The sequence below is a fragment of the Panthera tigris genome, chromosome A1, assembly GCF_018350195.1.
Source record: "Panthera tigris isolate Pti1 chromosome A1, P.tigris_Pti1_mat1.1, whole genome shotgun sequence".
NCBI lineage: Eukaryota > Metazoa > Chordata > Mammalia > Carnivora > Felidae > Panthera > Panthera tigris.
In genome coordinates this window covers 140,301,698-140,320,523 of record NC_056660.1, presented here as the reverse complement: position 1 = coordinate 140,320,523, position 18,826 = coordinate 140,301,698, and the positions used below count along the sequence as shown (strand labels likewise).

At 43.9% G+C, this 18,826-nt stretch overlaps 1 protein-coding gene across 1 annotated transcript; it reads right to left on the bottom strand.

Annotated features, from left to right (window-relative positions):
* Positions 1–3,275: 3,275 nt before the first annotated feature.
* On the bottom strand, positions 3,276–16,464 carry LOC102959365 (corticotropin releasing hormone binding protein). The gene is made up of 7 exons (XM_042959375.1): positions 16,079–16,464; positions 15,611–15,704; positions 15,172–15,329; positions 13,596–13,806; positions 11,095–11,243; positions 6,943–7,060; positions 3,276–4,042 (listed from the first exon to the last, which is right to left on the bottom strand). Exons 1-7 carry the CDS (start codon positions 16,157–16,159, stop codon positions 3,885–3,887), a joined length of 969 nt encoding a protein of 322 aa, XP_042815309.1. The 5' UTR covers positions 16,160–16,464; the 3' UTR covers positions 3,276–3,884.
* Positions 16,465–18,826: the final 2,362 nt, after the last annotated feature.

Sequence of the window (18,826 nt, the reverse complement as noted above, 5' to 3'; positions counted from 1 at the left end):
GAGGTGAAGAAGATATGCTGCTTTAGATACTGGTTGAAAGTCCATTGTCATTGGTGACCAATGTATCCCAACAACAGTAGGCAAAAAAGGCAGGAGGTAGAAAAGTGTCCAGAGGATAGGACAGGCTCAGCGGAAGTAAAACTTAGGAGAACAAATGCTCAGAATGTCAAGCATGGAGGCAAGAGGAATTTGGGAATTCAGTGATCAGTATCAGAGCCTGAGTCACCTAATTAGTATCGGGGAAGAGGTAGGGCTAGGAGGGGAGGCTAAGAGGAGGTTCTGGCAAGACCTAGAGTGAGATAACCAAGAGCAGGAAGATTACACCACAGAGATGAGGGCTGTGCACAAAGGTAGAGTCAAGACAGATTATTTGTGAGGTGACTCCTTCATGACCAGAACCTACAGACAGGGGTCAACTATAAGGAGAAACACATGGGAACCTGTTAAGCCTGACATGATCCACCCTCAAATGTTACCAGAAACTTTATACTCTGCTTCCCAGTCACAGACAATAACCCAAATTAAACCTAGTTTCCTCATAAATGTTTTGGGATGAAAAAGGGCAATGAATCAGCACAAACCCTTCAGAGAACAGAGCCAATACCTCTCTTAGAGTATAGAGGACCCAGGGTGGCATATTTGCTTAGAAGTAATAAATAACAAAAGTAGCAGCTAACATGTGTAAGACCTAGTTCTTGGGCTTTAAATACATTTAGCCACTTAATCTTTACAAAAATGTTTGTTGGAAGGAGGTACCTTTATTACCCCAATTTTACAGATTAAAAACTGAGCAGTGAGGGGCGCTTGGGTGGCTCAGTCGGTTAAGTGTCTGACTTTGACTAAGGTCATGATCTCACAGTTTGTGGGTTCAAGCCCCATGTCGGGCTCTGTGCTGACAGGTCAGAGCCTGGATCCTGCATCGAATTCTGTGTCCCCCTCCCTGTCTGTCCCTCCCCCGCTCATTCTCTCTCTCTCTCGCTCTCTCTCTCTCTTTCTCAAAAATAAATAAACATTAAAAAAATAAAAAGATAACTGAGCAGTGAGACTTATATGTAACTTGCTCAAGTAAGTGGCAGAGCTGGGATTCTAAGAAGTCTGGCTCCAGAGTCAACAACCTTAACCACTGTGCATACTGCCTTTCCTAGATCATCAAATTTGGCCAGAATTTCAGATAACATTTACTCACTTAGTGAAGGTGCCAGTGAGGACACACCATGTAACTCTCTCCCAGAGATTTCACCTACCATTTTGTTTCCAGAAAACTGCCCCATCCTTTTGGAATGCAGACTAAGTCATGGATATCCAAAGAACGTCTTGGGCAGTTCACTGGAGGGGCTGTCCTCTCAAAAAATGTGTGCTCTGTCACAGTGATAAGCTTGGAAGTAAAATATGCCACAAATGAATGAATGCAGATTGTCAGGGTTAGAAGGGCCACACACAATCCACCCATTTTAGGGCAGCGAGGTTGAGTAGCTTGAAAACTGTCCCTGAGGAATAAAAGCAGGTTGTCCAAAGTTCCACGTAAAATACTTGCCTCCTTACCTCAGACCATTTTCTGTACTCAGCGTAAGGGGATCGTAAGAATTAAAAGCCAGAAACTGTAAGCAGTGATGTGACTACATTCATTCTTATGTTGCTAAAGGAACCGTGAAAAAGAAAAGGGTTCAACTTCATAGAATTATATTGTCTATGAAATAAGGAATCCGATGTCTTATTATATAACTAGCCAGGAACTGTATCCATTCAGGCATTTATTCACTCATGCCAGTCTTTCTCCTACCATTTATTCATCCATCCACTCATTTATCAATTCGGGCATTAATTCATTCATTTGCTCAAGTATTCACTCATTCCAAAATAACTACTGAGCCAAAATTTGTGCTAAATCCTAGGTGTTTTTAGCACCCTCATTCAGTAGTTTTCTTTCTGCTTGGTTTTCAAATTTTGTGAACAAGCCCAGTGTATGGGATTCCAGTACATTTCATTATAAAATGACCTTTATATTAAAGATATTTCAGGGGGCGCCTGGGTGGCTCAGTCGGTTAAGTGTCTGACTTCAGCTCAGGTCATGATCTCACAGTTCAAGAGTTTGAGCCCCAAGTCAAGCTCTGTGCTGACAGCTTGGGGCCTGGAGCCTGCTTCAGATTCTTTATCTCCCTCTCTCTCTGCTCCTCCCCCACTCACGCTCTGTCTCTCTCTCTCTCTCTCTCAAAAATAAATAAACATTAAAAAAATTGGGGGCGCCTGGGTGGCTCAGTCGGTTAAGCGTCCGACTTCGGCTCAGGTCATGATCTCGCGGTCTGTGAGTTCGAGCCCCGCGTCGGGCTCTGTGCTGCCAGCTGAGCCTAGAGCCTGTTTCAGATTCTGTGTCTCCCTCTCTCTGACCCTCCCCCATTCATGCTCTGTCTCTCTCTGTCTCAAAAATAAATAAACATTAAAAAAAAATTTTTTTTTAATTTCAGAATATATGTTTTGGGAATCATAATCAGGCCATTAATTATGGTATTGTTTGCAGCTTCTATCCATTAACTCAAAGTAAAGAGTTCACTTAGGAGTATTTCCTTTTTTGCTCAGGACCTCAGTTTTGGCCCCATCCTGTCTTTTACAGGCCACATGCTTAGTCCCTAGCCAAACATGGACAAGTCTTAAGTCAACAGTAAATTGCCGTCGGTACCAAAGAAGGCCTCAGATTTCTGCAAACATCTGTGAGAGCTGTAAGGCCCTTGCTGTCCTTGTTAAGAAGTATACCTCATTGGCAGGCACCTGGATGGCTCAGCCGGTTGAGTGTCCAACTTCGGCTCAGGTCATGATCTCACGGTTCGTTGAGTTCGGGCCCCACATTGGACTCTGTGCTGACAGCTCAGAGCCTGAACCCTGCTTCTGATTCTGTGTGTGTGTCTCTCTCTCTCTCTCTCTGCCCCTCCCCCACATGCTCTATGTCTCTCTCTGCCTCTCAAAAATAAAGAAAACTAATAAAAAAAATTAAAAAAAAAGAAGTATACCCCATTGTGACAAAAACATGTATTCTCAGTCTTCTTGGACAGTAGAAAGCGGTTTCTGCATCCTGCTTCCCTACGAGGACCAGTTAGCGTTGTTTGTGCAAACAATGCAGTTCTGCCTTCTGCTCTAAATCATTCTGCTGTAGAGGCCCACAGTTCTACCAGCATGAAGACGCGTAACATGATTTAGCTCAGCGTTTGGTTCTGCATCACACGAGAACACTATTTTCTGATGGTAATAAGGGAGGGGACTACTCAGGAAAACAAAGCACAATGTCAAGGCGCCAACATTCTGATGTATTTATTCATGTTTGTATTTGTAGATGGAAAATTTTTTTCCATGCTCCAGAGTTTTGTTAGCAACAAGACATTACAAATCAATAAACAACAGCTACGACTACTATCTATTGTAAACAGAATAATATACAGAAAATACACAGATACAACTACTTTGGTATACAGACATTTAATTGTTTTCTGTTCTAAGACGAATCTAAACACCGCCATTTTAATTTCTTTGTCGTATTTTCCCTTGAGATACAATTTTTTAGTGCCCATTGCTCTGCACTTGTCTTATCGGGGCAGGTTTGTAGCATACCAAAGAATTATAGAAAACTGTTTTCCTACCAAAGGCAAAGGAGGGTTTATCTGCTGCCATGTGGTCATCTATACATTACAAGTGAAAAAGAAGCAAGGTACAAAAATAAATGCACGCTTGCACGCCCACGTGTGTCTACATATGTGTGTGTGTATGTGTAATGTGTGTCCAAGCCTGGGAATACTGACTGATTCGAAAGGCTCTTACCTTGCTGGTCATCAAAATCATATATAACAGCCATGAAAAACTCACTTAGCTAGCAGCATGTAAATCATGGGGTTGGTTATTCAAAGAGTAGACAAACAGATTTCTTGGATACTGTTTCCATTTGGGTTTTCCAGTTCGTATGGCTCCAGCTGGCGGTACTCAAAAGTCACACGATTTACGTGCTTTCCGCTGGAGACCATGCGCACCACCGTGTTGTCACAGCCAATTTTCATCTGGGCTATAATTCATGGAAAAAGCAAAAGGTTCCCTGCAGGTTAGAAACCACATAAACCATTCCTGTGGATAAGATCATTTAAACACAAAGAAACCAAGGGGATGCATCTTCCTCTCACATACTTAAACCATGCACGTGCCATCAGGTGAAACGTTTTGTTTTCATTGTTAGTATAATATATAGTTAATTGTAGGATGCTGAAATTGAACTCAGTTCTCCTCATGGGCAAAAACACTGTTAGCCAAATAAAACTGGCTGGAAAGAGGAGTTAAAAAGAAAATCGCAGCCCTAAAATGGCGTCCCTGAGACCAAGGTCCCAAACTGGGGCTGAATACCTAATTTAATTGTAATTTCAACCTCCCCTAGAAAAATAGCCTTAACCAGTCAGTCAGGAATTTTTCCATCAACATCAAGGAATCTGCCACAGGGGCCCTCTCCATACCCCCCCCCCCGCCCCCCAAGGAAGATGAGGTAATCTGCAGGATAAGACACCTTGCTTTTCCCCCTCAGGGAAAGTGACCTGCCTGGAACAATCCTTTTCTCTTGCCAAATTTCTTGTCCTACCCTTCTATAAAAACCTTCCATTTTGTACAATGCCTTGGGGACCCCTCTACTCGCTAGAAGGAATGCTCCCCGATTCATGAATTATTTCGTAAAGCCAATGAGATCTTTCAAATCTACTCAGTTGAATTTTTGTTATTTAACAGAGGCAATAAGACGTCTCTTTGCATTTTTCACATTCTCCTACCTTCGAGGCTTCTGTGGTAAATGCAGTGAAGGCAATCTGTCTACCATGCACCTCTGCTCTAGCTTAGTGTTCTCAGCAGGGGCAGTACCGCCCTCTAGGGACAGGTTGGGAATTTGCAGGTGTAGTTTTTGGTTGTCATAGTTCTGAGGATGCAAGTGGCAGTTAGTGGACATGACTAGAGGACACAGTGCACCGATGAACATTACATAGACTAAAAAAAATCACCTGCTAATTATTTTCTGAGCCTAGATAATACCTCTATTTTACATATAAACAAAAATAATTTGCATAGTTTAGATACATACGAATATACTTGTGTTTGTTCTATTATTTACCTGCACCTTTTCAGTCTCATTTTTTTCTGTGCTTCTTACATGGAATGGCTTTTGATATCCTTACTTCTCTTCAATCCAATCTTATTATTATTTGTATAAGCATCTGGCAACGTTTATGTCTATCTTCTAGTGCAGATATGACCAAACAAGTGTATATTGAAACTCACATATTTTTATCTAAAATTTCTTTCATTTCTCCACTGTCAAGCTGGTCCCTGAGGCAAGATTTATGTGCCCTACGATGGTTTTTTTCTATTTTAATTTTGTCCATCTTCCCGCCCCCCCCAACCCCACTTTGTCTCTATAAGGCCTATAGCATTCTGAGAAACATGAACATTATCATTGCATAACAGGTACTTCACAAGCCTGTGCCTGGGTTCAAACAGGCTAGATACTTATTGAGGTAAAAGCCTCAATAAGTAAAGTAAAACAGCTAGATACTTATTGAGGTAAAAGCCAATTTAGATACATAATAAATATAAAACCTATGTTTCTTTTATATAAGCACCAGGGAGTCTAGGTTAAGCTTCTGTGAGGAGTCCAAATTTAATTTGCTTTAAATTATTTGAAAGGTCATTCTTTTTCTGATATTACTCTAAACTTTAATATATATAACATGCTCTGTTTCCTTTGTTAATGTGCATCGTATTTACTTAGTACTGGACATAACTGTACCAAAATTACTCTGGCTTCAATTACCTACATTTTAAGGCAAGAGTAGTCTTTAGACCTTAATCTACTCTTCTTACCTAGTGCAATTGCATCTCCTCACAGGTGCCCTCCTGCATGGAAGGATCCAGTGCCTCAGAGAACACAGTAAGAGGCGAGAAAAGCCACATGTACTGATGGTCTAAACCAGCAATTTCTAGCCACCCTCACCATACCTGGGCAGAATCAAATGGAAAATCTTCACTGATCCCTAGCAAAGAATATCTGGTTCTGTTGGGCATCCTGTGCACTGACCTGGTCTTTTATTCCCAATGACCACTTCTAGATTTTAGAATGTATTTCTGTTTTTGCAGTAGTCTTTCAGAAACTGGTTTTGCTCCTAGAAGTTGGGGAGATTCAGCAGTTCTGAGAATTTCTGATAAAGAATATCACTTTTTTTTTCTTAATTTTTTTTTTAACGTTTATTTTTGAGACAGAGAGAGACAGAGCATGAATGGGGGGAGGGTCAGAGAGAGGGAGACACAGAATCTGAAACAGGCTTCAGGCTCTGAGCTGTCAGCACAGAGCCCGACGCGGGGCTCGAACTCACGGACCGCGAGATCATGACCTGAGCCGAAGTCGGACGCTCAACCGACTGAGCCACCCAGGCACCCCAGAATATCACTTTTTAATTTATGTGCTACGAGTAATACACACATACACATATATTTAGGAAATTTATTTGGATATTACTCTATTATTATATTATAACTAATTGATGGCATATCTATTTGAACTATAGTTTTCAGTTAGTAAACTCTTTGGTATCCAGAGGACAAAAGCAACGACTTTCAGGAAGGTGGAAAGAGCACGGAACAAAAAAAGCTTTGTCTTTTTCATGGTCTTACTCAGGGCCACCCTTAAACATGCACCTGTGTTCCTTCAGAGGTTTCTTTTCCAGTGTCCAATATTTTGATAATGCATTCACTATAACCATACATATGCTCAAATGTAAAATCCTCACATTGGCTCAATGTACAAAATGGAAGCTTTCTAGGTGGAACCTGCCTTCCCATGTATAAAAAACGTGGGATGTTTTATTTAAGGAAGTATCAGGTTTTATTTAAGGAATCTTGATAGGCTCATAAGTAATAATCAAAGACACATCTCACCAGGGCCGTGAAAGGAATAGCAGAGGTCAGCCAAAGGCATCATCTTGGAAGGGTCCAGTCCAGTTCCTCCCAACAGCTCCACAAAGTCTCCTATTCCCCCACAACCTGCTGAGGGGTTCTAAAAGAAGCAAGCAGCAGAGAAAGATATATTTCAACCAGTTACGGAAGTCAAACCATTTGACCAACTGCAATTTGGTGAATTCACTCCATTTGCCGTGGACATCCTGGCAGTGCCATTTAATTTAACACCCAGGACTCCGGAAATTAAAAGATACTGAAAAGAAAAAATAATCACAAGAACTGCTTTTCTAAATCAGTTGAGTAATCATTTCTTTAAATGTGTGTGCATTAAAAAAATTTTTTATCAGCTCAAGGACTGGAATGATGCAATAGGAATCTGTAAACTCCACATAAAATGAATGGAAATTGGATCTGAAAATGCTTTGCTTTGTAAATCATTTGGACATACATACTGAATTATTTGAATTTCTTAACTCATGCAGTCAGAATTTCTATTAATAGATGGGTCTTTACAGTTTTTCCTTCAACTCACCTCTTTCCCTCCTCTTTATGAAAGACTTTTCCCGCTATTGGGATGATCCTTATCATTTCTGTTGACAGGCATTTAGATTAGTTATAAGAATGCTAAACAAAGAAAAGAACCCTAATTTGGGGCTTAAGCTAGCTAGAGTCACCATTGTCTTTCTCCTCCCGACTAAAACTAATTTATTTTGAGCTAATCAAAACCAGAATGTATTCTTAGACTTTGCACAATCACTCTAACAACCACTTTCTGCTTCCCTTCTTCCTTTCCACACTGCTTGGTCCATACTCCCTGGTCCACACTGCCTTGTCCACACTGCCTATCCACACTGCCTGTCCATACTGCCGTGTCCACACTGCCTGTTAATGCTGCCTGTCTGCACTGCCTATCCACACTGCCTGTCCACATTGCCTTGTCCGCACTGCTCTGTCCACTCTGTCTACACTGGCAATCCACACTGCCTTGTCCACACTGCCTGTCCACACTGCCTATCCAAACTACCTATCCACACTGCCTTGTCCACACTGCTTGTCCACACTACCTATCCACACTGGTTTTTCCACACTGGTTTTTCCACACTGCCTGTCCACACCACCTATCCACACTGCTTTGTCCATATTGCCTTGTCCATACTGCCTATCTACGCTGCCTATCCACACTGTCTATCCACACTGCCTTGTCCACAGAAATTCCTGCATTTCACTCTTCCCACACAAATAAAGCAGCCACTTGCAGTCCCAAACATTGTACTTTGGGCCACCTTTCTCCTGAGGTCAGGGATACTAGCCTTTGTGGGCATGTGACCACAAGCCAGACAAGCCATACGAGGGCCTGTTGCTTGGTTTAATGCTGTGCTGTCACCATCTTGAAATTCTTAATACTTTTAAAATAAGGGCCCCCACATTTTCAGTTTGCACTGTCCCCCACAATTACATGGCCAGCTTCGCCTGTGATCTTCTTTATTGAGGCATACTCATTGAGAGATCTAGTGCAGAGCGGCAAGATGCTCAGAAGTGAGCCACATGGACCCTGACACATACAGAAAAACATCTCAAATAGACAATGTTAAACACACACACGCGCACACACACATAAAAACACACATTCAAACATGCAGAAGACATTGAGATGCAACTAGAACTAAACCACCGAGTAGAAAAAAATAGAATACCAACTGTTTGGCCAATACAAGGAAGCAGGTGGGGACACACATTTTTTAAGTGCTTTCTGTATGCTGGGTCCTATGCCTTGATGCTCTACACATCATTTCATCCAAGAATGAAACAGAGGCTTAACTAGCTCCCCTGTGGACAGGGCTTATGTTCTTGTAGGAAGAGCTGAATAAGAGGTGAAGGAAAAAAACCTTAACTGCCTCTCCCTTGAGTAGAGGATGTCCAGGGGGAACATCTGTTAAGACTAAACTTTCCACTTGGTTCTTCAGGTTCTAAATTTCAACAAGAGTGGTGAAGGGGAAAAGGCAGGCCCCGTAGAGAGAAATGGGAAGTAGGGGGGTTGGGAAGAAGTGGGTGCTATAATGAGGGAAACCAAACAAAGAAACATAGAAGTTAGACACACCCGTTCCCTGACATTCAATGACTTCTCTCTCCTCTTCCCAAACATCTTAGCTATTCTTAGGAATGAGAAGTACTATACTACCCTGCTCCTCAGTAGTGATCCCCTAGGTTTCTCTGTTGAGGTTCTGCCTCCCTGGACTAACCCACTATCATCTCTTGCCTAGACTGTGACAATGGCCCCTACGGGCACTCCCTGTACCACTCTGGCCCCCATAGCCCATGCAAAGCCAGAATGGCCTTTAGGTAATCAATCCTCTCCCTCCTGCCTCGGACCTTGTTAATTTAATTTGGTCATGAAGTCAGCAATTCCCAGCCACCCTCATCCCACCAAGCATAATCCAATGGATCATGTTGCTTTCCTGCCTGCCCCCTTTCAGTGGTTTCCCACTGCACTTAGAATAAACTCCAAATCCTCAATATGACCTGCTGGGTTCACCACACCCTGGCTCTGCCCGCCTCCCTGATGTTGCCTAATATCCTCCCTTCCCCATACCTTTCTTTTTATTTCTGGAAGCCCACTTCTTCCTCTGAGCCTCTGCACTGCCGTCTCCTCTGTCCCTGGTCCTTCCAGTGGCTGCTGGCTCCTTCTTACCTATCACTCACATTTTACTTTAAATTCCTCCTTCTCAGAAGTTTCCTTTCCCGACCACCTTATCTCAAGGAGCTCCCGCCTCTCCCTCTACTGCATTGTCTATCACACCACTCTGCTTCATTTTCTGTAGGGCACTCCCCGCTATTGCAAATGCATTGCACTGTTGCTGAGCTCAACCCACTAGAATGCAGGTTCCCTGTGAGCAGGAGCTGTGTTGCTCGTCACTGATTTCCAGCATCTAAGATAGTGCCTTGCACGTGGAAAGTGCTCAAAAAATATTTTGTAAAGGAATAGATAGATGCCTAGAACACTGCAGACTTTAACATTTTTTCAAGGGGAAATACCAAAATTACTCCTCACAGCCTAGAATAACTAAAGGGTAGATCTCCCAACCTGCAATCATGCTTGCCATCTTCTACAGTATACATCAGGAATAACATATAATTGGTATCAGGATGAAGGGCTATGCCAAAGACATCTCCTTATTCTGGTCTTTATCAAAGGATCATTCTTCCACTAAGGTTCAACTAAACAAAACCCCCAAAAAACAACAACAACAAACAAAACAAAACAACACAACAACAAACAGCTACTAGCTCATGAATTCAGGGCTTAAAGGAAATTAAATATACACCTGTTTTCAGTCCTGGTCCTATTTATTTGGTTTTTACTGGAATCTACCTAATTAGGAACAATGACTGTCTATGATGTCAGAAAATATATGAGCTATCTTAACCTAGAAATATAAGAAAGTATAAGGAAATGAGAACGACCCAGAGGGACGAAGCTAGCAGTGCAAAAAAAAAGGGGTGGGGGTGAGAAAAAAAAGATCAAGCTCAGCATTAGTTGTAAATTCCATACAGAAGTTCAAGGGAATATAGGTTGATGGAGATTCTCAGCTAATATTTTCATGCAAAATGAATTGAGTTAAACATAATGCAACAAAATCTTCAACACTCTACTGTATTTTGCAACTTAAAAATCCAATTTTGTATTTTATGCTACACTTAGCATTCCTTCACAACACAGTTCTGTCAATGAGACACTTCCTTCGTGTCAAAAAAAAAATCCGATAATCAGAAAAACAGCTGTGTAGATGACTCACACTAGGTTCTGCTAGGAGAGAATTTCTGTAAAAGAGGCAAGTACCAGAGAGTTCAATTGTAATTACATGTCACAACTTTCCCAATTGAAAACCTTTCCTGTATCACAAGAAAAGTAGTCAAGTAATCGGAAGGGGCACATGAGTACGCACCGAGCAGCGTGAGGCAAATAGAAGGGGGCTTTCATCAAAGAGGCGAGGGAAAGCGGATGTGGGGCTAAATCAACAGAAGAGCATGCTCCCACAATTTACTAATGTCCATGTTTGCCCTGTATGATTGCTCCTCCTCTGATAAAGCTGTGGCCTTAGTAAATGACTGGGAAGGAAGAAAGCAACTCACCTTTGACTGCAAACCATGTAAGTGTCCCAGGGTGAGATCAGATATTTTGATCACCACAGGATAAATTATGGAGAAGCTGCAGTTTCGATGCAGGTGCGGGACTACCAGGGTAAACCTTCCATTTGGGGTCTGGGAAATGACATTGCAGGCTTTGCGGAAAAACAGAATCACATTGTCATTATTGGGTATGCAGGGTTCTTACAGAAATTTATCCTATCCGGGGCGACTGGGAGGCTCAGTCGGCTAAATTTCTGACTCTTGATTTCAACTCAGGTCATGATCTCACGGGTTCATGCAATCAAGGCCCATGTGGGGCTTCATGCTGATAGTGCGGAGCCTGCTTGGGATTCTCTCTCTCTCGATCACTCTCTCTGCCCCTCCTCCACTCCCTCTCTCTCTCTCTCAAAATAAATAAATATTTTTTAAATGTAGTAAAAAAGAAATTTATCCTATCCTTATTCTCAGTTCCTATTCATGGTCTAGGGCCATGTGGACTGGAAGAGAATATGTATCACAAGGGCAATCTGGATGGGGAAGGAGTGGTGGGTGGGGCGGGGGTGTGGGGGTGTGGAGTGATGGGGGGATAAAAATCACTGGTGATGTGCAGACATGGTCAGAAGGTTCTAGGTGGCAAGAGTGCTTCTAATCTTGGGGCACCTGGGTGGCTCAGTCGGGTAAGCATCCGACTTCGGCTCAGGTCACCATCTCGCGGTTCGCCCTGTGTCGGACTCTGTGCTAACAGCTCGGAGCCTGGAGCCGGCTTTGGAATGTGTGACTCCCTCTCTCTCTGCCCCTCCCCTGCTAATGCTCTCTGTCTCTCAATAAATAAATAAATGTTAAAAAAAAAAAAAAAAAAGAATGCTTCTAATCTCAATCTCAATCTCAGGGAGTTACCTTGTTTACAACAAGCACAAGACTTAAATTAGTAATTAATCAAACAACACTAGCTAGTGGAAGTTCTAGAAACACTTCATTAACTAGGGTCCAAGTTCCAGCTGAAAGTCTAGAAGAAATAAAGGCTCAAAGGTAAAGCCAGAACTAAAACCTTGCCTGTCTGAAACATTCACTCATTGAACTTGGAACCATAATGATATATTTTTTTAATGTTTATTTGAGAGAGACAGAGACAGAATGTGAGTGGGTTAGGGGCAGAGAGAGAGGGAGACACAGAATCCAAAGCAGGCTTCAGGCTCTGAGCTGTCAGCACAGAGCCCAACGTGGGGCTCAAACTCACAAGCTGTGAGATCATGACCTGAGCTAAAGTCGGACGCTCAACTGACTGAGCCACCCAGGGGCCCCAGAATCATAATGATTTTTTTAAAATAATGAAGTAAATAAATAATAAAATTGTTACAAAATAGACTGAGAAAAATAGAAGAACGATAGAGGAACAGTAGGGGAACGGTAGAGAGAAAGGGAGAGAGAGAATCCGAAGCAGGCTCTGCATTGTCAGTGCAGAGCCCAATGCAGGGCTCGAACCCACAAACCATGAGATCGTGACCTGAGCTGAAATCAAGAGTTGGAGGCTTAACTGACTGAGCCACCCAGGCACCCCAAAGATTTCCAACTTCTAACCACACAAATATAGGAGAAACATTTCATGTTGCTTTCTGGGATTATTCTAGCTCTCAAAATAGCCTTGCGGGGGTGGGGGAGGGGTTCTTTCAAAAATTCTCTTTTTTAAAAAATAAAAATTGGAATATAATACATTATTCTTTGGCAGATAAGGCCCCATTCTTCCACCACACAAAGTGTCAACATTAATACTATTGTATGCAACCAAAAATGAGTGATGTTTTATTTTCCTGATTTTTAAAAAAAATATTTTTCTCCATTTAACTCTGTAAATATATAGATGCATATATATATATATTTCGCTTCATGGGGAAAAATAATAAGCAGATGAATGAACTAATTTTGATTAGAATAATGTCTTTTAGGCCTGGGCTGTTCAGTTTTATACAGCATCTATGTTTGTATCCACCAGAAACGGAATAAGTTAAAGAGGTGGACTTAGAGGGCACTGTTGAGGTCCTCTGGTCCAACCCTCTGCTCAGGACATGAACTCTGTCTACCACATCCCAGATATGCAGTCTTTCAGCCTTTGCCTAAATATCTCTAGGACTACAACTTCAGATCTGATCCCTCAAGCTTATCCAAGATTAATGGAATGACATGGAGGGATTACAGTTTGTCACTGAATCCACTGTCATGCCTCAGATTAGAATAAGACTAAAGAGAAAAAAATAAAATTCTACCCACCAAAACTTAATATCCTACCTAGCCTAGGAAATAAGTTGAAAACTGTGAATTGATTTTCAGAGCAATGAATAGGAAATATCCTTTAGGTCATTTCTAATGACAAAAAAAAAATTTCCATTCAAATCATTCCTCACTTCAAGTTTCTTAAGTCTGGTGCAATCACACTACCTATGAAAAGTGGATCTGACACTCCCTCCCTCCAAGTCCTTACTGACGGAGAAGAGAGGGAGCCCACTTACGAAAGAGGTTGGGATCTGTCTTTATGGTTACTGTAAATCCGTTTCCTGGTTGACGAACCCGGAAGAAGATCATGGCCACATTCTGGGAGGATCTGATGCTCCTTCGGCTAAGACCACTGTCACAGAAATCTATGTACCGCTCAGTTGTGGGGAGAGGATGATCCTGGGAACTGGGGAACTTCTCCCCCTTGAGAATCCAACCATCAAATACCTTCCAACAAAAAACACACACAGAGATGATCATTTCCACCAACTCCTGAAGTCACAGGTGTGTTGAAATCTTACCTAGCAATGCACCTTCTGTCCTATGTCCGTCTGTGAGCAAGTGACAACCTGCACTTCCCTGCCCACTTGCTTTCCATCTATATATTTTTTGACCGTGAAGGTTGTCTGCAAGTATTATTGTTAATTAATGATTGGGTTTTTTTCCTCCATAAACCTTAAAGTATCCAAAGCAAGTAAACTTTATTATACTCTGTTTTATAATTCCAGACTCTTTGGTACCTGAAACTACAGCCAATATACATTTTTATCTTGGTCATATTTTCCACACATCCCATCTTCAGAAGAATTCCACACAAGCATAATTTGGGTTTCACTTGGTCTCTTCCTTCTCCTCGTTGACATACAAACAAAACCTCTCAAAACTAAACTAGAGCAGCAACTTCACCTACTTGCCCATGGTTATATGTGCCCATTTTCCTCACTTTGAAACTTTTATTTCATATTAAAATACCAAGAACTGCTTCAACACTCAAACAGCAATGGCTGTTAGGCCACTTAGGGCTTTTTACCTTCACCTGTTAAAGTCAGCTTGTTGGACAAATGGTCAGAGTCTATTGATGTTACTGTTAAAATCACCGCAGGTCTCCAACGTAACGGGTTGAGCCTGGTTCACATTGGCAAAATCACCAGCTACAAAGTGCTTCCGTGGATTGGTCCTCTTCTAAAAGGAGTCTGACAGATTCCAAAATCATTCCACTTGGGAGGTTTTTAATCATGATACTTTTAACGGGGCTGTGTAACTCCATCAACCGTCCCAGGCTGACCCGGTAGACTTAGGGAGACCAACTAGGAGGGGGCATGTACTGAGGCCGGGGGACTTGGCCTTCCACCTGCCTCCGACTAGACTGGCTCTCAGCATCCCTCCCAGAGGCCCGAGCCCCAGGGCTTCCAAACCGAGTCCCCCGGGGAATTCAAGACAGCTCCCGCGAGCCTGCGACAGCTCCCCAGAGCCAGGGGCCGGCCTCAGAAGCGCGGCTGGGCCTCCTCGTGGCCCCGAGCGCCGGTGCCAGTCTGGATCAGTTTTCGTGTAACACAGCGCTTCTCGCCGCAAGTTCAATCAAGTCTTTGGGGGCGCCCGGGTCCCAGGAGCGCATGGAGGGGAAGTCAAACAACCGCGGCCGGAGCTCCGGGCGGGGTTCGCGCCCCGCGGCCGTCCGGGGTGGGGGGGGGGCGCCTCTCCCGCTCGGCCACCAGCCGGCTCCACGCGCCGTAGCCCCACGCCGGGCACGGCGCCCCGGCTCACCCCCCTTGGGGCCCCGCTGCGGGAGCGTGCGCCGCGAGGAAGCCTCACCTTCAGGAAGTCGCCGCCCTGGCAGTCGATGGAGACCAGGTCGTAGTGGATGGTGACGAACTCTTCGGGCTCGCCGATGAGGAAGGCGGCGCAGTGCAGCTGCGGCCGGTCGGCGGTGAAGGTGAACTGGCCCGGGAGGCTCAGCATGTCCAGGCACCCTGGGGGAGGGACAGTGGGGCCAGGGGGCCGGGGCTGCGGCCACCGACGCCTCGGCCCCGGCCAGCCCCTCCCCGCGGGCCCCCGTTCCCGGGTCCGCGGCGCCCGGTCCCCACGCGGAACGCGTCACCCGCCCCCAGCGGGCCCCTGAGCACGGGGATCGCGCCCCCGGCCGGCCAGGCCAGCCCCTTCCCGGCGGTGCCCGGGGCCCCGTGAGCGGGTGCGGAGCCCGGCCTCGTCACCTCCCCGCTGCCCCCGGATGCGCGCCGGCACCCCGACTCACGCAGCGCGCGGCGGTACAGCGGCTCCCCCGCCAGCTCCCGCTTCAGGTTGGCGCCCAGGAACCGGAGAGGGTCGTGGTCCTCAGCTTCCCGCAGCTGGCGAGGAAAACGCGTCAGTCCGAACGAGTTCAAGACTGCGGGAAAGGGGACCCGCAGCGGGGCACTCTCCCTGCCCCGCAGCCAAGAGAATAAAGTGAAGGGATCCAGGTCTCCCGCGTCCGGAGCAGAAGAGGTCTCAGACCCTTTCCCTCAGACCAGGGTGTCCCCAGGGGCCAAGGGAAGGACGTAGTGGCGAGGAGGAAGACCAGGAGAGAGAGGGGGCAGAAGATAGGGAAGAAAGGGCTAAGCCCAACACGGGCTGAGAGCTGAGGCAGCAGACCCACCCCCAAGGCTGGAGAGACACACACACACACACACACACACACACACACACACGGAAGATGTGACGGCTCAGTCCGGAGATCGCTCACCTCTAGGTACCGGCTCTCCCCTCTTAGAGCCATCAAGAAGATGAGAATGAAGTGACACTGAAGTTTGAAGGAAGGCGACATGCTGGTCTTGCCTCTGCAGCTGGTCGGCTGGGCTCTGGAGGTCTCAGGCTTTGCTTCCCAAAACTACGCCCAGGCTGAGAGCCAGAAGCTGGTAGGGTCCCTTTGCTGGGTCTCTTTTATAGAGCAGTGAGGAGGGGAGGCTCTCTGCCCCTTAACTGATCTGAGCTCAGTAACCATGGGTTACCCTGTCTCAGTGACAAAGTGCGTGCTGATGACGAGGGTCCAGCTCTCAGCCACAAATTCTCAGAGTGGTCCAGCGTTATTCACCAAGAATGATTTTAGGCACTTAAAACTTATTGAACTAAACTGTGGGACAAAGAAGGAGGTAAGGATAGAAAATAAGGGAAGGCGTTTGGCTTGACCTGCCAAATGCTGAATTATCGTTTCCTGTGGATATTTAGGGAATTTTCAGTGTTGCAAAGCCAAGTGACAAGATTACACACATACATAAAATACCCAAACAGATATAATCTTATCGTGCAGGCTTGTCACAGAACCTTGATGGAACCATGCTGGAAATCGTCAGAGATTATAGTGTTTGTGCAAATGCTCTTGTCTCTCAGGAAGGAACTTGAGGAGTTTTTAGCTCCAAAGAGAGCTGAACAGAAGCTGAAGTCTGATTCTGCAGAATATGGCAACAATGCAACTCAAACTTTCTTTCTGTCCCTTAGTCTTTGCTTTATCCTGGTCCAGTTTCTTGTAAGCATTTCCCTAACGGAAAGCTAACTCTGGCATCTGTGAACTTCTGGATTTTCACCTAGCTTTGTCATTTAGCCCAAATGTGTACACCATAGGACACACTCCTGGGCCAGCTAACGGTAACCATGACCTTGGCATCCATCTGAATGAGTGAGAGATGAAGTCATTCCATTTCACACCTTCAAATACTTGGATTATTTGAATATTCTGGTAGAAAGAACTGCCCAGAAACCTTACTATAACTGCTTATCAGCAACTGTACAGGGCTAAACAAATGACTTAGAGATCCAGAAATAAGTATCTCTGCTGATTAGACAGAAGATGGTTGCTTCCCCTTCATGTCAAAAGTTATGGGAGATATGGGGATATTAAACTTTTGGCTTTCCAATTTATGTGCTAAGCAAGGCAGCTACAAATTCTAAAAACCTTGTCTTGTTTTACGTCTGCCTGACAGAAAACATGGTACTACCCTTAGCTTTCTTTGTTATTAAAATTAGTACAAATAATGAGACGTTAATACAAAATTTCAGTCAAGGAAATGGTTATATTATGTTTATAAATACTCAAAATTAAGTAGTAATTTGCCTAGTGGTATAGAACTTGATATTTCCTTATCTTACTTGTTTAATTGGGAGGCCTTCCTACCTCCTCCATTTTTGGAAACAATCCTCAGACCACAGAGAGTGTGACGGGGAAGCGAACCCAAAGGTCATGAACGCCGGCCACCATGTTCTTCTCTCCATCCTGGGACGGTTTAGATGTCTGCATTTCAGAAAGGGCATAAAGAGAGAAATCAAACAATACAAAAATAAATGGTTTAACACCAGCTTGCTTGGTTTGAAACACACCAGGCCATCTTCATGCCTGTCTCCCTCCCTGTTTGTGCCTGAGGAAGCTTTCAGGCTTTACCATCAACCTAGCCATAGCCTTGGCCTATTCCCAGAATTCAGCCTGGCATTCAGCTTGGGAAACTCTTGTTTATCCCATTTTGAGGGTCTGGCTTTTGTAGCGTCACCACGGAGACATTCTTTTCCAATCTTCACATGCTCACACACACACGCACACACACACACACACACACACACAATACTGATGTTCCTTACATGCATTCATGATGTTCCCTCCTCAGGAAGTGCACACTGGAAGATAAATAAGGGCAAATATAACCACAGATAGATAACATTCCATTTTATGTAACACCTCACAAATTATCACATATGGGTGAACTTTATTTCCACCAAAAGTGTTATTTTCTCCAAGTTGGAAAATATCTACTAAGCCAATAGAAATTGTATCTTGTTTTTTTTTAATTAAGAGTAACTATAGGAGAAAATATTTATAAATGATATATCTGATAAGGGGTTAATATCCAAAAAATATAAAGAACTCACACAGGTCAACACCAAAAAATACCCTCAAACAGTCCAAAACAAACAAACAATCTGATTTAAAAATGGGGAGAGGATGCCTGCCTGGTTCAGTTGGTGGAGTGTGCAACTCTTGATCTCGGGGTTGTAAGTTCGAGCACCACACTGGGTGTAGAGATTACTTAAAAATAAAATCTTAATAAAATAAAATAAAATGGGCAGAGGAGCTGAAGAGATATTTTTCCAAAGACATACAGATGATCAACAGATACATGAAAAGATGCGCAACATCACTCATCATCAGGGAAATGCAAATCAAAACCACAATGAGACATCACCTCACACCTGTTGGAATGACTAAAATCAAGAACACAAGAAACAAGTGTTGGTAAGGATGTGGGAAAAAAGGAACTCTCGTTCGCTGTTCGTGGAAATGTAAATTGGTATAGACACTGTGGAAAACAGTATGGAAGTTCTTCAAAAAACGAAAAACAGAAATACCATATGATCTAATAATTCCACTATTGGGTATTTACCCAAAGAAAATGAAAATATTAACTCCAAAAAATATATGCACCCTCATTTATTGAAGCATTATTTA

Coding starts and splice junctions, on each gene's coding strand:
- LOC102959365 (XM_042959375.1), bottom strand. CDS start 16,159: ATGTCGCCTTCCTTCAAACTTCAGTGTCACTTCATTCTCATCTTCTTG. Junction 15,705..16,078: donor GGGAGAGCCGGTACCTAGAG/GTGAGCGATCTC, acceptor TTTCCTCGCCAG/CTGCGGGAAGCTGAGGACCA. Junction 15,330..15,610: donor GCTGTACCGCCGCGCGCTGC/GTGAGTCGGGGT, acceptor TCCCTCCCCCAG/GGTGCCTGGACATGCTGAGC.